Genomic DNA, 20,961 nt, shown 5'->3' on the forward strand with positions numbered 1-20,961 from the left:
GGTATTGGACTGATCTTTGACATTTTTAGGGTACAGCTCATCTGTCCACCAACTCCTAATTCAACCCCTGACTTCGGGCAGAGGTGACAGTTATTGGATATGTATAAACACAGTTGGATATGACTGAAAGTGTAGGAGGGGTCACAGTTGGATATGATTGAAAGTGAAGGAGGGGACACAGTTGGATATTATTGAAAGTGAAGGAGGGGTCACAGTTGGATATGATTGAAAGTGAAGGAGGGGTCACAGTTGGATATTATTGAAAGTGAAGGAGGGATCACAGTTGGATATGATTGAACATGAAGGAGGGGCCACAGTTGGATATGATTGAAAGTGAAGGAGGGGTCACAGTTGGATATGATTGAAAGTGAAGGAGGGGTCACAGTTGGATATGATTGAAAGTGAAGGAGGGGTCACAGTTGGATATTATTGAAAGTGAAGGAGGGATCACAGTTGGATATGATTGAACATGAAGGAGGGGCCACAGTTGGATATGATTGAAAGTGAAGGAGGGGCCACAGTTGGATTTGATTCAAAGTGAAGGAGGGGTCACAGTTGGATATGATTGAAAGTGAAGGAGGGGCCACAGTTGGATATGATTGAAAGTGAAGGAGGGGTCACAGTTGGATATGATTGAAAGTGAAGGAGGGGTCACAGTTGGATTTGATTGAAAGTGAAGGAGGGGTCACAGTTGAATATGATTGAAAGTGAAGGAGGGGTCACAGTTGGATATGATTGAAAGTGAAGGAGGGGTCACAGTTGGATATGATTGAAAGTGAAGGAGGGGTCACAGTTGGATATTATTGAAAGTGAAGGAGGGGTCACAGTTGGATATGATTGAAAGTGAAGGAAGGCTCTTAGTTGGATATGATTGAAAGTGAAGGAAGTGTCACAGTTGGATATGATTGAAAGTGAAGGAGGGGTCACAGTTGGATATGACTGAACGTGAAGGAGGGGTCACAGTTGGATATGATTGAAAGTGAAGGAGGGGTCACAGTTGGATATTATTGAAAGTGAAGGAAGGGTCACAGTTGGATTTGATTGAAAGTGAAGGAGGGGTCACAGTTGGATATGATTGAAAATGAAGGAAGGCTCTTAGTTGGATATGATTGAAAGTGAAGGAAGTGTCACAGTTGGATATGATTGAAAGTGAAGGAGGGGTCACAGTTGGATATGACTGAACGTGAAGGAGGGGTCACAGTTGGATCTGATTGAAAGTGAAGTGGTCACTACGTAGATGTAGGAAGCTCTGTATTCAGTGTAAAATATACTTTTCACCCCAAGCATACTCTGCAAATGACAATGTCTGAAAGATTAAAAATATATGAATAAATAAAGTTCACTGTAAATGATTTCAGTATGCAATGGGTGTGTTAGTCAGATTCCTAGTCAACTGCCAAAAATGCCAGTCTCACACCCAATGTTCACTATCTATGGATTTACAGAGCATATGGAATACAGATGTAGGATCTTAATTTGAGCCAGTTTATCACAGCAGGAAAATAATTCTGCAGAAACAGGATGTGGATTATAATTCATTACAATTTTTGTAGGGGTTGATACATTTTTCGTAAGGGAAAATCAAGTCTGACATTTCAAAGTGGAAATTACAAACTTCAGAAGCCTTTTAAACCTCAAATATACACTACAAGTTGTAAATGCCCTGCAATGCAGGAAAGTTCTCCTACAACAGGGTGGCCAAACTAAGATCCTACATCTGTGACATAATCTACAATTCACAGCATTAGAAGACGTCTTGCTACAAGTCAACCTTGCTGTAGGCCTATGCTATGACTGATCTATAAGCATACCAACACACTCTGAGCAGCATGTCCTAAAATAGAGAACCACCAATAAGACCCAAACCTGGTCCCAGTGACTGCCTGACTCAGGGGGAAAACATGCACATTAAAGACTAGAAAAGCGCTAATAAAAATCCCCTAATGTTAAACAGTCCCCTTCAAAGGGATCACTCCCAATATCTGTTGAACTTTTACATATCATATTAATATGCAATTTCAGCCATTGTTCACTTATGGTCTGTTTGATCTGCGCGGAGGCTATAACTCTATGAGTAATGGGAGTGAGGATGAGGAAGGTTAGGGGTCACGTCAGGGCATTGTGTCCACCTCATTGGACCTAATTTGGTTTTAATGAAATTCTTATATTTTCTATATCCTATGTATTATAATTAGCATATTTTACACAGACATCTTTATTAGAGTGAAGCTCAATCTCAGACAGTGATTTGTGTCAGACTGAACAAACGCAGGATTAGGCCTAGGTACCAGGTTGGCTGTGAGTGATAAAGTAGGCCTACACATATCCCTCCAAAAAAGGAGTCGTCTTCTGTCCCCCACAAAAGATTTCCTCCCAAGATGAGAGAGCACAAGACAAGGACACACACACACACAGAGGATGCTTCCGTATATAACCATTTTTATAATGTCTTTCAGCCTGACATTGTGCGTGAGATTTAAACAGGGGCTCTTTTGTATGTCAAACCTCACTTTTTAATGGGTTTCCTATAAAACTGTTCCGTGATCATGGTATTCAAATCACAGCAATAGCAGAGTGCTTCCCTTCCTCTGTACGGGTGTCTGGAAATGATCCCGACCAGGGAAGTGTACCACATCTTAGACTAGGGCTGCACGCTCTCTCTGTTCACTAACCATGGCGCTTTTTCCTGCGGGCACTATGTGATCATTTATAGAGGCTTAATCAACATGTATTGAATGGTGTATGTACTTTGTGAATCATTTTTATAGGGCCCTGCCTTCACTTTAAGCCCTGGCCAAGAGGTTAGCGATGGTTTTAACACCATACCAGCTAACGGAGGGCCACCGAAGCATTCAAAGAGAAAAGCTTTAGATATAACCTCTCCAAGCTCCCTTTAGGGGTTCAAGCATCATTCTCATTTATATGATGATGAAGAAAAGAGGGTAGATAAATGCCAGCTACTGGCATGAACTTAATGATGCCATTTCCCTTTCAATATGCATAGAAATAGAAGCTGTGGTATTATTGGTAGAGCAAAGTAAAATAGTGGCCGAGGTATACGTGGGCCCAGAGCCATGTATTAAAATGTATGCATTCATTTCTCTAAACACATGGCTCTGTGTAGACCTATTCTTACATGACTGTCCTAATATGAAGCAGAAATATGAGAATTTTCCTACATGTCCTGGATTGGTCAACACAGGTCAACTGTGTGCTGAAGGTGATGGAGTCAACATGGATAAACACATGAATTATATTGAGGAAAAGGCCTGAAGATATTTCCTCCACTCTATACCATATCTCCATCTTCTTTCACGTTATCTACACTAGCTACCGACCATTCAAATTTCGAGTGCAATACCACATGCCAATTTTTAATGTATGCCGCAGGCGCTGTATTGTTCATGTACACACGTAACCCAACTAATAGGCCACCCTGTCGGAGCCAGCCAGGTACCCTAGTGCTACAAAGGGATTGTCTAGGGGTGATGTGGGGTTGCTTCAAAGAGGTGAGAAAAGCAATAGAAAAGGGCGGAATGTAAAAAGTCAGCAAGAAAAGAAAATCTCTTTTGAAAGGGGACGTAATCTTTTGGAGGACTCCCGCGCGGAACCTAAATAATACATCTCAGGTTTTGATATAACTATTACTGCCTGTGAAGAGTCCTTTGATGTTAATTGAAACCACTGGGCAGCAATCTGCTTTATAGCACTGACAAATAGCAGTTTCCTAAGGCTTATCATTGACAGGGAAGGCACATACTTGCTCCATATGCTCATTCAATACAAATACAAATCAAAAACCACTCTCTTCTTTATGGATACTGGATGCACCACAATATGCTTAAGGATAGTTACTGGCAGGAGGTTGTGGTGGAGAAATATGCCGTTTGCAATGCCTAAGAGTACCTTGAGTGAAGTTCACGTATGGTACTGGAGTCTGGACAACTCAGGACGCATATTGTTTGCAGTTTTTCCAGTTGTTTTTTGTTCCTGCCTTTCTTCTAGAAACCAAGGACAATTTGATAATGCAATAATAACGTGTAGGTGGCCCAATATAAACCTCCACAGAGGAAACATATCATTATTCACAAAGGAGCCTGTCTCTACTGAAGTATATTTGTGATTTTTCAGACCAAATGATAGTTTGAGGCATGAGGAGACATAGGGAGAGCTGAGGGTTGGTAGTTCTGGTTTTAATATAAACAGCACACAATGGTCTCTGTTTTCCTTTAATATGCTCAACTAACATTTCTGGCACAGCACTTTCCTCACCTTTGATTTCTACCCAGATTTTTTATACATTCATTATATCACTAAAAAGAAGCCTTGTCAAAGGGGTCGTCCAGAGCTGATGCAATGTGCAATAACAGAAAACATCCCCCATCCCATCGTGAGCATATCGGCCAGAGCATAGAAAGAAAAGAGGGATATACAGTATGATGAGGTACAGGAGTTCAAAGTTAGTTTTCCGTTTTTTCTACCACAGCTGAGAGTGTACAGTGATGCCCTTCCCCTGTGCTGAACCCTGTGAGATGGACATCAGAGGAGAGGTTGGGAGTAAATACCCTGATTGGCTACATGACAAATCACTGTTATTGTTGGGAGGTTGTAAATGGTCTGTTTTATCATGAAGGACCCGAGCATTAGGATCAATTCCAATGCCCCCGATGTGCTGTTCCAGACAATCTGACAAATAAATATGTGACACACACACACACACATACACACACACACACACACACACACACACACACACACACACACACACACACACACACACACACACACACACACTCTGACGTGGAGTCAGAGATCCCTTCTGCTTGTCTTTGAAATGTTTTTCATCCAGAGATATGATTGACAGGGGTAGTATGTAAAAGGTAGTTTAACAGACATGAGGAACATATTGATGGATTGTGTTGATGGTGGAAAGACAGGGTTTTGGGACATTACAGTTAAAAGGGATATTTATAACATATATAACAAATGTTCTCTCTATTAGCTCTGTCCTAAACCCTCCTATATGCCCCCATATGCTTATGTTCTAATATGCATGTGGATACAGTTTTGTCAAAGTGTTTCCAAGTATATTTTTCATACAGATTTTATCCTGAAGAGAACGGGGATAGAGAGGAAATGTAGGTTATACATAGGAATCAAAAGGACAATTTTCTGCTTATTGCCAAAGGATGCCAGAGACACCAACACATTTGAAAGTAGGACAGCTTTTGAGCTTTTTACAAGACAGGTGAATGGAACATGTGTTAAATCATTGTGCCCGGTTCACTTAGTTCAGCTCTACCATAAAAGGAAAGAGATTACAAAGGAACTAATGAAGACACTGATCAAAGTCTGTAATGGTAATACAAAGCAGGTGTTTCCAACCTTGCAGTCCCCCCCCCCCCCCCCCCCCCCGTGTGTGTGTGTGTGTGTGTGTGTGTGTGTGTGTGTGTGTGTGAGTGTGTGTGTGTGTGTGTGTGTGTGTGAAGCAGCGCATGTCTTTCACATATGCACTGTCTTTGATAAGAATAACAGACAGAGCACATTTCAACACTATTCACAGTATGTTACTAGGTATTTGGTTGAACCCAAGGTAGAGGGAATATTATCTGCAGGTGATACCATACATAAATGCTCCCATACTGTATACAGCATGTTTATGGTTTGCTTTCACAATTGGTGGTGAGTAGAAAGTGATGTGTGTCTGTCTATGTCGAGGCAGCCAATACATTTTCGCAGTAAAGCACCTGGATTTGAGATACAAGAGTTGAAAGAGTCTTGGCAGTGTTGGAGTCTTGGAGCATGTTCAAAGCATGATTGCTATTTTTACACAAGTTACAAAATGCTGCTTTTGATTTAGGCTACACAAGTTACAAAATGCTGCTTTTGATTTAGGCTACACAAGTTACAAAATGCTGCTTTTGATTTAGGCTACACAAGTTACAAAATGCTGCTTTTGATTTAGGCTACACAAGTTACAAAATGCTGCTTTTGATTTAGGCTACACAAGTTACAAAATGCTGCTTTTGATTTAGGCTACACAAGTTACAAAATGCTGCTTTTGATTTAGGCTACACAAGTTACAAAATGCTGCTTTTGATTTAGGCTACACAAGTTACAAAATGCTGCTTTTGATTTAGGCTACACAAGTTACAAAATGCTGCTTTTGATTTAGGCTACACAAGTTACGAAATGCTGCTTTTGATTTAGGCTACACAAGTTACAAAATGCTGCTTTTGATTTAGGCTACACAAGTTACAAAATGCTGCTTTTGATTTAGGCTACACAAGTTACAAAATGCTGCTTTTGATTTAGGCTACACAAGTTACAAAATGCTGCTTTTGATTTAGGCTACACAAGTTACAAAATGCTGCTTTTGATTTAGGCTACACAAGTTACAAAATGCTGCTTTTGATTTAGGCTACACAAGTTACAAAATGCTGCTTTTGATTTAGGCTACACAAGTTACAAAATGCAGCTTTTGATTTAGGCTACACAAGTTACAAAATGCAGCTTTTGATTTAGGCTACACAAGTTACAAAATGCTGCTTTTGATTTAGGCTACACAAGTTACAAAATGCTGCTTTTGATTTAGGCTACACAAGTTACAAAATGCTGCTTTTGATTTAGGCTACACAAGTTACAAAATGCTGCTTTTGATTTAGGCTACACAAGTTACAAAATGCTGCTTTTGATTTAGGCTACACAAGTTACAAAATGCTGCTTTTGATTTAGGCTACACAAGTTACAAAATGCTGCTTTTGATTTAGGCTACACAAGTTACAAAATGCTGCTTTTGATTTAGGCTACACAAGTTACAAAATGCTGCTTTTGATTTAGGCTACACAAGTTACAAAATGCTGCTTTTGATTTAGGCTACACAAGTTACAAAATGCTGCTTTTGATTTAGGCTACACAAGTTACAAAATGCTGCTTTTGATTTAGGCTACACAAGTTACAAAATGCTGCTTTTGATTTAGGCTACACAAGTTACAAAATGCTGCTTTTGATTTAGGCTACACAAGTTACAAAATGCTGCTTTTGATTTAGGCTACACAAGTTACAAAATGCTGCTTTTGATTTAGGCTACACAAGTTACAAAATGCTGCTTTTGATTTAGGCTACACAAGTTACAAAATGCTGCTTTTGATTTAGGCTACACAAGTTACAAAATGCTGCTTTTGATTTAGGCTACACAAGTTACAAAATGCTGCTTTTGATTTAGGCTACACAAGTTACAAAATGCTGCTTTTGATTTAGGCTACACAAGTTACAAAATGCTGCTTTTGATTTAGGCTACACAAGTTACAAAATGCTGCTTTTGATTTAGGCTACACAACAAAAAACCCAAGCAGCAAAAAAAAAAAAAGTTCAAACTGCCCAAACCTTTTGCTATTTCTTCTAAAATCCCATTGTAATGTTGTGGCTAGGCCTATTCCAAAATACAAACGTGACAATGTTTCATCAATGTCTCAATTTCATTGAGGTTTACCTTATTATTATTTCTGCTACTTTATTAGTTTTTATTTGATCCACGTGCTGTATTATTTTGTGTTTTAAACCATTGTTTTGCCATGTTGAATTGCTGAAGTAGCTGTGTCATTTTATACTGAACGCGCTCATCGACGTCAAAAGAGCAGCTGCAATATTTACCAAATGTATACAATTATCTCACTGTTATTGTGAGGATGGTACGGCTTACATTTGATTTGAAGATCTAGTATTATTGTAGCTGCTGTTCGCACTACGCAGCAATAACCCCCATCCGGCTGAGTCAAATTACGCTTGAACGTTTCCTCTTTTCCGTTCTTTGGGATATGAAGTTTTCCATTTTCATTCGAAGCAAATTAATACTAGATTGTGATCAGAAATGTATTATTTCATAACCCGTATTTGTAGCTAGGTTGTTATTACAGGCACCCGTTCATTTTATATGCCCGGTTTATTTAATAGCGCTATAAGTTTTATTGTAATTCTTCTGTTGGAACTACAACTACCAAGATGCGCTGCAGTGAAAGCGGGTGTGTAAACACAACTCTAGGAAACATGAAACGATCGGGTGGCAGTGAGAGCGAGAAGAGAAGAAAGGTATTCATAGCGTTATTCTCCCTTAGCTCTGGCAAATACACAGTGGACTCTTTCTCTCAGAACTTTATGTTCCAAATGCGGTGATGCTTGGGTCATTTTGAAGGCTGGAAAGCTGCAGTTGTCTATGTAGCTACACATCAGCCTGCATGATTTCTGGCTTTATTGTGGTTTCCTCTTCATTCACCTACAATGGAGCATCGCTGTTATTAACAGCTTTATCGTTACAGATAGGCCTACACTGTTTTTGCTTTCAGTATTACAGTTTAGACATGGGTGTAGACTGAGCTACAATAAACTGATTGGATCGCCGTGAAGACTTGAATATTGATTTAGACACGTTGCATGTTAAAAGTCCCCTATATTTTAGATTTTCAATGTTTTCAAGTCAGACTCCCTCAAAATCAGATAAATAATCTTGCTCTATAATTGTATGGGGGGTGACTGCAGTGTGTTCTATCCTGTGAGTTGGAGGAGAGCAGCTTCTGGCTGTGCAAGTGGTACAATTCTATTGCAGGTAATAATTATAGGCTCATCTCTCAAACGCAAAGCACTATGATGGCTGCTGGATTATCCTGGGATGCTGTTCAAAACAATGAATAGTAACGGCATTGACTGGCGTTTGTTTAAAAATCGGATTGAGAATGAAATAGTTGATCAAAGTAAAGGTGTGACATTTTGGGCATACCCAGGCTTTATAGTAGGTAGCAGACCTCACTGCCAAAGAGGCCTGCTGTGATTAGGGGTGGTGTGTTCTGGTCTGGATGTGCTGTGTTTGTGGATTGTGTAACTAGATGGAGAGAAATAGAGGAAAAGTAAAGGCTGTTCTGTTCTCCAGACCTCCTTAGCTACCCCTACTGCTGGGCCCATGCAGACTGCTCTGCTCAGGTTCATCCAGACCTCCTTAGCTACCCCTACTGCTGGGCCCATGCAGACTGCTCTGCTCAGGCTCATCCAGACCTCCTTAGCTACCCCTACTGCTGGGCCCATGCAGACTGCTCTGCTCAGGTTCATCCAGACCTCCTTAGCTACCCCTACTGCTGGGCCCATGCAGACTGCTCTGCTCAGGCTCATCCAGACCTGCGTTCAAATACTATTCAAAATGGTTTCAAACACTTTATCTGTGATTGAGCTTGACTGGCTTACTGGACCAATATAATAGTCCTAACACTGCAAGCCCCACCCATCTGGCACTCTACTAGAGCAATCACTCAAAGTTTTTGAACGATTTCAAATAGTATTTGAACCCAGGTCTGCTCTCTCCAAGTCAGTCAGTCCCAGCAGCTCCCAGCCTTTGCCGCGCCATGGCACATGTGTTTGGATCATGTCTGACAGCACAGAAACTATGTAGGACGTAGTTCCTCCTGTTTATGAAGAGCTGAGAGAGCGGCCATGGTGACCAGATGAGAGCGAGAACGCTTTCCAGCTGGCCCCCAGGTGGGTGTAGGCAGCATAGAGCAGACACACACAGACACAGAGAGAGCAGACTCAGACCTAGCTAATGGTTCTGCTTCCTCTTTTAGACAAATAATAAAAGGATGATTGAGGAATGAGGACGGGGTATTGTAATGGTAAAATGGCTGGAAAACCACAGAACAGACCCAAATTAGAGGAGCTGCATTAATCCCAGTGGCTTGTTATAGGGCAGGGACACAGTGCAGTGGTTCAGTTTATCATGATATGTAATAACCGGGGATATGGGGATTTAACTGTCGTCTCATAAGTGAGTGTGTTTGCAGTTAGACTCAATCAGTGAGTTGTTTCCCCCTGTCATTTTGCTAGTTTAGTGAAGGCAAGCTATTTATCATGAAGGCCTACTGAACATAACTCCTGTTTTAACCTGTTTTAAAAAGGCAGACTCAATTTAACCACGTCCAATACAATATGCAGGACAATAATGGATTACCCATGTTTCTGAGAGCAGCACTGCCTCATGTTTGTCTGTCTCATCAACTAAAAAGCCGTAACTAATAGGCCTACTTGTAATATACTGTGATCAATAACATGTTTTTCTGTCTCATCAACTAAAAAGCCGTAACTAATAGGCCTACTTGTAATATACTGTGATCAATAACATATTTATTCACTAATGCCAGCAGGTTATTGTAAAGGAAATTCATGGATTGAAACTCGTCTATTATTTTAGTAATAAAGGTATATTAATTTTTATATACACGTCCTGTGTAAACTGAATATAAATGGTTTGACCCTAAACCTACTTCCTTGACGTTGTCTTTGACGATAGCTGCTGTCTATGTGATGACGTGTATCAAGTGTTGATGGAAAATAGAAAAGAGAAAAAGGAAATATATTTCAGGGGAATGTCAGGCTAAGTAATGACCACATAGGGTCACCAGATGTGCTGAGGTCCTGGCTGAGCCCAGAACATCGCTCAGATCAGCCTCATTGGTTCCCTCTGGTTGTGGCAGCTAGTGCAAGCTGTTTAGGGTATTTCATTCCTCAACACTCATTAAAATGTTTTGTGTTTCCCTTGGAAATTCTGTTAAATGAACAACTAGAGAGGTAAAAGCTGATTATGTGTCCACACATCCAGACATAGTTAATCAATCCCCCCCCCCGCACAAAACGTTACCCTGTGAATTAGTGTTAAGGTAACGATTTATGGCGACTAATGCCGGGTGTGCTGTCATGTCAGCTCTGGTTGTTTTAGCAAGAGGGGGTGTCACATTCAGCACATTCAGCACCTTTCCCCTGCCCCGGCGCCCCCCCCCCCCCCCCCCCCCCCCCCCCCTCTTACCCACCGCTAACACACTGCTAGTTCTATTAATGAGCCAATAATGGAGAAATAGTGTTGGGAGCTGACATAAAACACGCTTAGGAATACATAGGAGCCGGGCAGATGGAGAGATAGATTTACATCCGGGCCTGGGGAAGGAGGGAGAGAGGAAGAGAGAGAGAGAGAGGATATTTCTCCACTCCTCACTGCTCTCCCTCCCTGACTCAGACCCCCTCCAGCACGACCCGGTCCGTCCGGCTGAAAAAAGGTTCCCTGGTAAAATAGGTATTTTGCTGTGGCTGATAATAGTACCATTACACTAATGGAGAGATCTGATGAAGGCACAGCCAGACATAAGGCCTGCTTTATTACCAGAGGGGGCCATTTCCTCCCTGCATTCCTAATGGCCTGAGTCTATCACCCTGTATTGATCAGGCCATCATGCTGCTAATCCAACACAGAATTACTTATCGCTGTTGAGGTGTCGATCCGGCTCCTGACTCGGCCCCCTGGAGCCCCCCGGCCCTCGGCCTCTTGTGACTGCATGGGGACCGGCACTAACCCACCGTGGAGGCTGTTTATCCAGCTGTTGATTTAGGGCCGAGCAGGGATGATGACCAGGAGGTCTTCATTGGTTGGAGGGCTGGCCAGCTCAATCTGGGTGGGGGCTGCTTTGTTGAGTGAGGAGGGTCTGCTTACGGAGAGGAGGGAAATGAAGTCAACAGCTTTGCTCTCATTTAATTAAGGAGCAGGGAATGATCTGGTTCCTCCCTCTTTATGGCCCTGTTGGTCACTGTAGAGTAGTGAAGAGAAAGCTGAGTGATGAGCCTGCTTGGTGTTGTCCTGGGTAATTGAGCTGTGCTGTAAATAAGAGCAGGCAGCTCCATCCAGATCCTCTATCTAGTGTCATCAGCACCACTGTCTCTTCACCATGAGGGAGACAGAGAGCTGGAGCCCAGTAATGCTGCTCCTGATGATGATGATGATGGTCTGGCCTGATTACAGTCTCATGTCCCCTCTTTCATACGTCTTAACCACTGACAGCTAGGGCCTTCGTGCTTGAGGTGGCTGGAGATGAAATGCAGAGGATTTGTTTCAACAATATCCTCTCCAGCCCAGTGTTACAGTCAAAACAGAGCTAGGCTGCATGTAGAATTGAAACAATATGTGTGTTATTGACTATGAGTATGATTGAGAATGCTGCTGATCTATGCTATTACCATTACAAATGGAAAGGAGGTCAGGTAGCACAGAACGACCTGCTCAAGGCTTGTGACCTGTCATATCCTTGTTGCCCCCTCAGTAACTTAGCCCCTCTTAACCAGTAGACTCCTCAGGCAATGGAAGGTATGGCATTTCCATGTCAGCATTTCGCCTCTGCCCTCCCCAACCGGGCGTCACCTCTGGCCTCAGCTAATCAAAGAGTTTACCTTCAGGGGAGCATTTATCCACTCTTCATTAGGGACCATTCCTGTAGCCATAAAGATGTATTTATGTATCTGCTGTCGCACAGGGCCGGCTAGGGAAACTAGGTATTGATCGGGATATTTAGTCATTTATTTCTGCTTGGGCCATCAATATTGTGCAAACATCTGTCCATGCAAGTGGGCTTGACCTCAGCCCCAGACTCTGTTTTTAGTCCCATTGGAGTTCAATGATATACTATTCTGAAAAGTAAATCAATGAATGAATATGAAGTTTTGTGTGTAATGTAGTGCCTGTGCGGTGGGGTGGCAGTGGGCCCAGGGCCCCGGGTAGTTCATTGATCCGATATGAGAACGACGAGGAGGGTTGATTAGTCTGTGGCTATAAGCCCCCCCCCCCCTTCTTTACCTCTTTATACCGTGTCTTAGTTATTGGAGCTTAGCCTGGATATATCTGGACTGTTTTTGTGTTGTTTACAGATCAGCTTGGTAAACCCAACCAACACTACAGCCTTTAAGCCACATGCCTGGCAGTGGCAATGTGTCAGTGATGGAAGAGGGACTTGGGTTGCTATTGTTTTTTCCATTGTTTTTGCCAGCTACAGGGTTTCTTTGATCTCTTGGCAACAAATACCAAATTTATAGCACATTTTTATTTGCAGTAATGGCACTGACATGGAACCAGCTATCGTACCCTTTTCTGGGAGTTAGATACACTACTAACTGTTTATATCTGAAATATGGGTTCTCAGTAAGTAGTCCTACATCCCTGTCAACAGCTACACAGTGGTGCAGTATATAATATGGCTCTTCATGTGTAGTGATCTAGATGTGTGTCTGCATACAGATCTCTTCTCTTATCCTGACCCCCTTTTATAGTGGTCTGCTTTAAATGTAGGACACTTTAAATGTTCATGATGTCTACATTTGGTTTGCATCTGGGAGGATATCAACTTTTACAGCCCGGGCCTGGCTGCTCTCTCTGTGGTGTCTCAGGTCCCATGTCTACAGCCGCCCCTAGCTGCCAGGGCACACGGACATGTATGTGTTTAAGAGCATCTGTGATCCTACTAAACATCCAGAGGGAAAAACAGGCTTGAGGATTTATCCCAAATGCCACCCTATTCCCTATATAGTGCACTACGTTTGACCAGGGCCCTGATAAAAAGTAGTACGCTATGTATGGAATAGGGTGCCATTTTGGATGCACTCTGGGATATAGCCTAGGTTCCTCTCCTGATGTTAGCCATCACAGCAGCCATATGATAGATGACACTTTACACAGCATGTCCATCCACACGGTTTGGCTAAAGGGCTTGGGGTTTTAGTGTATGTTGAAAACACCAAGGATGAACATATTACAGGGGATGCTATGTTCAACTCATCCGGCAGATGAACAAAGATTTAGTGTCTTCTACATAGTAACTTTATTCATACTTTATTACTATTGACAAATGGTACATTTATTCAGGATTTTCTTTGAAGTAATACCTAACTGGATTGTCAGCAGAAATCGGCCTAGTTGCTCAGTTTCAGAAGTCAAATTTACCACCAGTCAGAGGTTTTGTTCTGAGCAGGCTTAGCTTGTTAGCTGTGGGCGACCCTCTCCGTTGACAGATCCCATGTCATCATCAGCTCTACCTAGCAGTTCATATTAGCAGTGGCATATTATTGCTGATGTCTTCGTATTTTACCAAACGAGCTGCTGTGACAATGGATCATCTCAGCTGTCAGAGTCAATGAGTTTACATTCAGTGTGACCCAGAGTTCATCAGTCACACAGAGCCCTATCACCGGTGATATACATGGAATAATCAATCTGATCAATAGGTGGTGTGTGTGTGGCTGTGGTGGGGCCGTACTAAATAAACATGGGAATGACTCGCTCACCTCAGACAGAGGGGACTCAGGGGGGTTCATTAGCCACTCAAGGCTTCAATCTAGGGAGGTCATTATTTTCATTTGAATCTGTACGTATGTATGGAGGGGGGGGACACACTGTAGAGAGAGACAGAGACTAACGATGAGAGAGGGAGAGGATGAGAAGACTGTTGCAGCATTCCTCTAATTTAACCAAATTTTCCTAATGCCATCTGTCACAAGGACAGTGACTAGACAACACTTGAGGTGCAGTCTCTTCTTTCAAGGCTGTCTTTGGCATTCATCATGTAGGTTAACTTTATTTTGCTCTTGGTCCTATAGCAGTAAAGCTAGCCTACCTATTGTAGCTCTCAGAAGGTCTGCTCTCCCTATGAATCCACCTGCTCCATTTATATTACAGGGCTGGTGGTGTTGCTGTTTATTTGTGAATTTATTTTCCTTTGTAATGACTCACCTTTCCAATAAAGCTGAGCTACCTAGCAGTTAGCTAACGTTAGACTTGGCCAACATCTGCTTCTGATGACTGCTTCAATAGCCTCCATTCACAAAAACTGCAGGAGGCCACTTTCATAAGGCCCTGTAAATTGTAACTGTTAATTTGTACATCATAAGATATTTTCCATAAACGTGTGTAATGAAAGTACCTGGCATGTAGTACTCTAGTACACTGCCCAGGGGAGACTGAGTAGGGAGACTGAGGAGGGAGACTGAGGAGGGAGACTGAGGAGGGAGACTGAGAAGGGAGACAGAGGAGGGAGACAGAGGAGGGAGACTGAGGAGGGAGACTGAGGAGGGAGACTGAGGAGGGAGACTGAGGAGGGAGACTGAGGAGGGAGACAGAGGAGGGAGACAGAGGAGGGAGACAGAGGAGGGAGACAGAGGAGGGAGACAGATGAGGGAGAGCGATGGTAGTGCCCCCCTGCCCCCATCACTGGAGCCTAGTGTAACCTAGCCAGCTGGAGTGCCTTGCCTCTACCTTGCCTTACCCTATAACCACCATTCATAAAATACCTTTCTCTACCTGACGTCAGATATTAAGGGCTTATTTCATAAAAAAATAAGCTGAGACCATTTGATGGATCATTTCTTTGGATATTCCATGATCCCTGTTGATGCCAGCCAGGTAGCCTCTTCATCTTTAGTGATTCTCTTTCAGCCTGTGTTTTTGTTCATGAGCCCAGCTAACTTTAGTCATGCATATGCTATGTTAGAGAAGGGGTCAACAGTTTGATTGGCATGCTGTCAGGCAGGCGTTGCCTTCTGTGGTGTAGTGCCGCCACTCTGTTTTAGAGGGGCTGAGTTATGTGTGTGTACTGTGTGTGTACTGTGTGTGTTCTGTGTGGGGTAGTGATGGTAATAGGGGTGTGGAGGAGGGGTGTTGTCAGGACTCTGAGAGCATTCCTTCTTTGCATGTTCTCCATGAGACAGGTGCTCCTCAGCGTGCGCTGGTGCATGACAGTTGCCTTTCATTGCTGTCTTCTCTGCGCTTAACCTCTGACCAGAATCCCCCTCAATCCTCTCTCCGCCCCCCACGCTCACTTTAGCGTGCAGCGTTCTTGGCCCATTCTGAGTGACAGACTTTGGTGCGAGTGAATGGCGAGGAGGTGCCGTGTGTGTGTGTGTGTGTGTGTGTGTGTGTGTGTGTGTGCGTGGTGGTGCTTGTCATAAGTCCACCACTGTCAGGCCCCAACACTGCCTAGCTGCCTGCCTGCCTCTCCATCCAGGTACCATCACATCACCAACCAGCCAGACCTCAACCTTTTGTTCAACAGTCCATAATTCTTCCCACCGGTGCTGTCAACCACATGATCATACGTGCATAAAGAAGAGAGCCCCCTGACGGCATCTCACCCCCCTCTCCTCTCTTCTTCTCCTCTCTTCCCATCATAATATAGGCAGATTTCCTTACCTCTCCTGTTCCTGTCTCTGTGTATTCAGATGAGGCTGACTGGGGGGCAGCAGGTCAGATCCACTTGCCTGGGTAAGGGCCTGAAGTCAGGGTTGTCTCCTGTGAGATGGAGAGAGAGGGAGGTGGGAGGAGAGGGAGGTGGAGGGAGAGAGGTTGTGTCAGTGCTGTTTTGGGCTGTGTGTGTGTTTATCAAGGCAGCTAGGGGTGTGTTGTGTGTGTTCAGTTGTCAGCCCTAGTGTCATGCGTGCCCTGGCCCTGTAATGTCGAGGGCAGCCACTGTCATTTGTCTCAGGACTGCTGAAGTGGAGGAGTCACACAGGCGTACAGCCTGAACACTGAGGCTCAGCAGTGGCTGAGATGCCATCTATTAGCCTTGTCTTCTGCCACAATAGTCTTACCATTTTATTTGTGGTTTGATCAGTTATGTTGCTGTTTGGTTTTGATAATCTGTGGAGTTTTTGGTTAGATTAGTCCTCTTCTGTAGCTCATCAGTTTAGTCTAGGTGTTCTCTTTGTGTTCTGCCCATATGCTCTCAAAGCAAGCAAACAAACTCCTATTCCTATCGCAATGAACAACTGTTTCTACAAGTTTACGTGCTTGAGTGTGCGTGTGCGTGTGTTTGTGCGTGTGTGTGTGTGTGTGTGTTTGGCCTACTTGTGTGAGTGACAGTGGCACCCATTCCGTATGTAAAAATTGTGATACAAAGCTTTGCAAAGTTGTTGTTTCCAGGATCACCAGTAAAGCATCATATGACTGGGAGTGTTTATCCACCAACACACAGAGAGAGAGGCTCATTGTGATGTGAGTGGACCTTCTTAAACACATTGTCATATAGAACGGTAGGGATGGACTGGGATGTAAATGCAGTGACAGTCGAGTGTCAGGCCTGACTGACGCCGCGTGTGGATTGTATTAATCTAAGTGACTGATTCTCCAGCATGCGACCGCTACCCTGTCCCTAACTCCTCAGGAACAGACAGCCTCTGTCGAGTTATCGCTATTTGTAAGTCCTTCCACTGCACTGGGATGACAATAGGGATTAGTGCCAAGGTTCTTTAAACTGTTTTTTGGGGGGGAGAGGGGGAAAGCTTTCTTATCAGCGGCTACAGGATGCTGCTGCAACCACTTTTCCTTGACTGTCAATTAAAGAAGGGATCATTCACTTCAAGGGTATAAATGTTCTAACACTGGTATTAGGATGGGAACCTAAGTCTCTGACAGATGTTCCAACTTTAATTCTCTGCTTGTTTTTGTGTCCTTTAATTCATTTATGTATCGTTCTATTCAGAGGTTTTAGATTTTTTTTCTATTTGTGGTAATCTCCGTTGCCATGGTAGTTGCAAAGACTGATTCCGGCTTGTCACTCTGCAGTGTTCTTAGGAGGTTCAATCGGCTAATGTATTCAATATCAACATAAATGAAAAGTAAACAGTATCTAATGGAGCGTGTGTTCCTATACCAACTCCACTGCCTGCTGTCTTCTCTCATTCTGGAGGGGAGGAGGGGAGGTGTCTGTCTCTGATTTGGTGCTTTTAACGAAAAAGACCCACTATTGAAAGTGTTTGCAGAAACCAAAAAGGGGTGCAGCTTGTAGGCTTATCTCAGTTTTTTGGGTAAACAACAGAAACTAGTTTACTACTTGAGTGTTTAGCTGGAGTAGTTGTTCTAGTGATCAGCTGTGTTAGTGTGTATAGTGCTGACGGTGGTGAAGAGAAGTGAAGTCCCTGTGTTGTATAGCAGAGACCTGGAGCTGTCTGTCACCAGGGGACTCTTCACTATGGGCAGCCGGAGAGAGATGGAGAATGCTGCTAATGGGCAAACTCTCCTCGGTCTCCCCCCTCTCTCTCCCTCTGACAGCTCCTTCCTTTTGTTCTCCCCGCTCCTTCCCTCTGCCCCCCCCCCCCCCCCCCCTCTCTCTCTGCCGGGGATTTGTGACAAGTTTTAGCAGACTGATCAAACGCGGCGGTGACACCTGATTAGGATATAGAGCATGTTTACAGTAGCGCGTGCCGAGCGAGGACCCCCAGACAACAAGGGAGACTGACTTCAACCCTAACTAATTAAATCTCCACCTGGGATCCCATCTGTGACAGCCAGCGATGTAGTCATGCCTCCACTGACTGACTGGAGACTCATGGTTGTTGTATTTATTCATGTCATTCCATACTTCACTGTGACATTTATGGAGACGGACTGCACTGAATTTTATGGTGTGTGTGTGTGAGATGTTGTGCTGGTTTATTTCACCATCATAGTGGTGTTGGTGATGACTCTAGCAGTTTCTCCTACATCTCTAGGTGGCAGTGTTGAGCAGTGGTTAGAGAGGTGGACGTCTGTCTGACCTCACACTAGATAGAACAAAACTCTGGGATGTGTCCCAAATGGCACCCTATAGCGCACTACTTTTGACCAGGACCCATAGAGCTCTGGTCTACTACTTAGGAAGTTAGGGGTTCTGTTTGGTGTGTTGTTTTGGTTGGTTAGAGTAAATATACTGGACTCTGTTCCCTGGCTGTTTCACTTTAGTGATTAGTGGTTGGAATGGGTGTTATCTTTAGTAAGTTGTTGTAGTCAGACCCTGTTTAGGGATTGCTGAGTATATTGTGACCACATTGCAAAAAAAGTAAATGTTGTGTGTGTGCCTTGGCTCACCTGACCTGTGTGTGTGTGTGTGTGTGTGTGTCTAAATCAGTGTTAGCGTTAAGGCCATATCCAGATGGTGAGTGGTACATCAGTCACCTAGTAGCAGCAAAGACGGGCCTGTAATTTGTGGCTTTCTCTCCCCCTTCCTCCCCTCTGCCCCAACCTCTCTCCCCCACCCAATTGGACCTGACTGGACTGCTGGTCATGCTGTATTACATAGGTTAAGATTAAGTAATTATTTCTAGGCCAGTGACTACAAGCCAGATGAATAGTTTTTGAAGCGGCCATAATGGAGGTCTGACCCTGGGGGACATCAGCATTATTTCAGGCTCACCTCCACTCTCATCTCTCTCACCTCTGGGCACGGGGAGGGCTGTGATTTCTAGCTCCACTAATGATTGGAGGGGATGGCCCATAGCTACTAAACACAGTCATAGACACACATCTGTTTCTCCATCACAACAAACACAGCGTAGTATGGTCTAGAAACAATGACCATACTACTGGAGATTGAATTAACTTGTAATCTTTGGATAAACTAAAATCATAACAGTTGCAAATTGACTTGCACGTTCTTGCAAAGTAGGTTAGTGGTATTGGGTCTCTAGTCTAATTTTTGGCAATAGATCTTTCTTAGCGTTGACCGTGTTGGACTGTGCCATAAGTAGCTAGGCCTGTGACTGAGCTGTCTCAGTCCAGATGGGTCCTCCTGTCTGGGCTGTTTTCTGGGACAGACCCCTCTCCTCTGGAGCCTGGAGGACCGTCACTTGACTGGACGAGCCACATAGTTTTCACTAGGTGGCACTTGGACATCACCATATGGGATGCTCCCTCCCTCCCTCCCCTCTGTGCTAAGTACACTTCAGATGTGAAGAGGGTTTTATTTGGATTGGAGGCCAGTGTGTAATGTATTCACCTCCATCTCTGCCAGATGTTAAATGCCCCAGAACATGATCTCCTCAGGCTCCGCCCTGTTAACCTCTCTGATTGGCTCTAATAATTAGCAGGAGTGTGAACAGTAACCACGGCGATATCCCCCTCTTCCCTCAGACCAGTGTGGGTGGAGGTGGTGGGGGAAGTTGGGAACACCCAACATCTTCTAGTACGTGACCGAGTCCCATTTTACTTTCTGTCTCAGGCTAGGCTAAATGAGTTGGGTCTGACCCACACTGGCACGAGCTCATCAGCACCATTCACCTGGAGCTCATCAGTAGCAACCATTCCCCTGGAGCTCATCAGCACCAACCATTCACCTGGAGCTCATCAGTAGCAACCATTCACATGGAGCTCATCAGTAGCAACCATTCACCTGGAGCTCATCAGCACCAACCATTCACCTGGAGCTCATCAGTAGCAACCATTCACCTGGAGCTCATCAGTACCAACCATTCCCCTGGAGCTCATCAGCACCAAGCATTTCCCTGGAGCTCATCAGTACCAACCATTCCCCTGGAGCTCATTAGCACCAACCATTCCCCTGGAGCTCATCAGCACCAAGCATTCCCCTGGAGCTCATCAGCACCAACCATTCCCCTGGAGCTCATCAGTACCAACCATTCACATGGAGCTCATCAGCACCAACCATTCCCCTGGAGCTCATCAGCACCAACCATTCCCCTGGAGCTCATCAGCACCAAGCATTCCCCTGGAGCTCATCAGTACCAACCATTCCCCTGGAGCTCATCAGCACCAACCATTCCCCTGGAGCTCATCAGCACCAACCATTCCCCTGGAGCTCGTCAGCACCAACCATTCCCCTGGAGCTCATCAGCACCAACCATTCCCCTAGAGCTCATCAGCACCAACCATTCCCCTGGAGCTCATCAGCATCAACCATTCCCCTGGAGCTCATCAGCACCAACCATTCCCCTGGAGCTCATCAGCACCAACCATTCCCCTGGAGCTCATCAGCACCAACCATTCCCCTGGAGCTCATCAGCACCAACCATTCCCCTAGAGCTCATCAGCACCAACCATTCCCCTGGAGCTCATCAGCATCAACCATTCCCCTGGAGCTCATCAGCACCAACCATTCCCCTGGAGCTCGTCAGCACCAACCATTCCCCTGGAGCTCATCAGCACCAACCATTCCCCTAGAGCTCATCAGCACCAACCATTCCCCTGGAGCTCATCAGCACCAACCATTCCCCTAGAGCTCATCAGCACCAACCATTCCCCTAGAGCTCATCAGCACCAACCATTCCCCTGGAGCTCATCAGTAATATTCAGTACCACCACCACTGCTTTCTTTTCTACTGGCTTCATATTAACCCTCCAGAACA

At 44.2% G+C, this 20,961-nt stretch overlaps 1 protein-coding gene across 2 annotated transcripts in view; it reads left to right on the plus strand.

Annotated features, from left to right (window-relative positions):
* The first annotated feature begins 8,032 nt into the window (after positions 1–8,032).
* LOC109885106 (alpha-ketoglutarate-dependent dioxygenase FTO) overlaps positions 8,033–20,961 on the plus strand; it is a 195,640-nt gene continuing 182,711 nt past the window's right edge. The window contains exon 1 of one of the 2 annotated variants that reach the window (XM_031814775.1): positions 8,033–8,088. In XM_031814775.1, the coding sequence (XP_031670635.1) occupies positions 8,047–8,088 (42 nt within the window). In that variant the 5' untranslated portion in view covers positions 8,033–8,046. The remainder of the gene's footprint in view (positions 8,089–20,961) is intronic. The other variant, XM_031814767.1, reaches the window with a different exon arrangement.

This window comes from Oncorhynchus kisutch, linkage group LG3, assembly GCF_002021735.2.
Source record: "Oncorhynchus kisutch isolate 150728-3 linkage group LG3, Okis_V2, whole genome shotgun sequence".
Classification (NCBI taxonomy): Eukaryota; Metazoa; Chordata; class Actinopteri; order Salmoniformes; family Salmonidae; genus Oncorhynchus; species Oncorhynchus kisutch.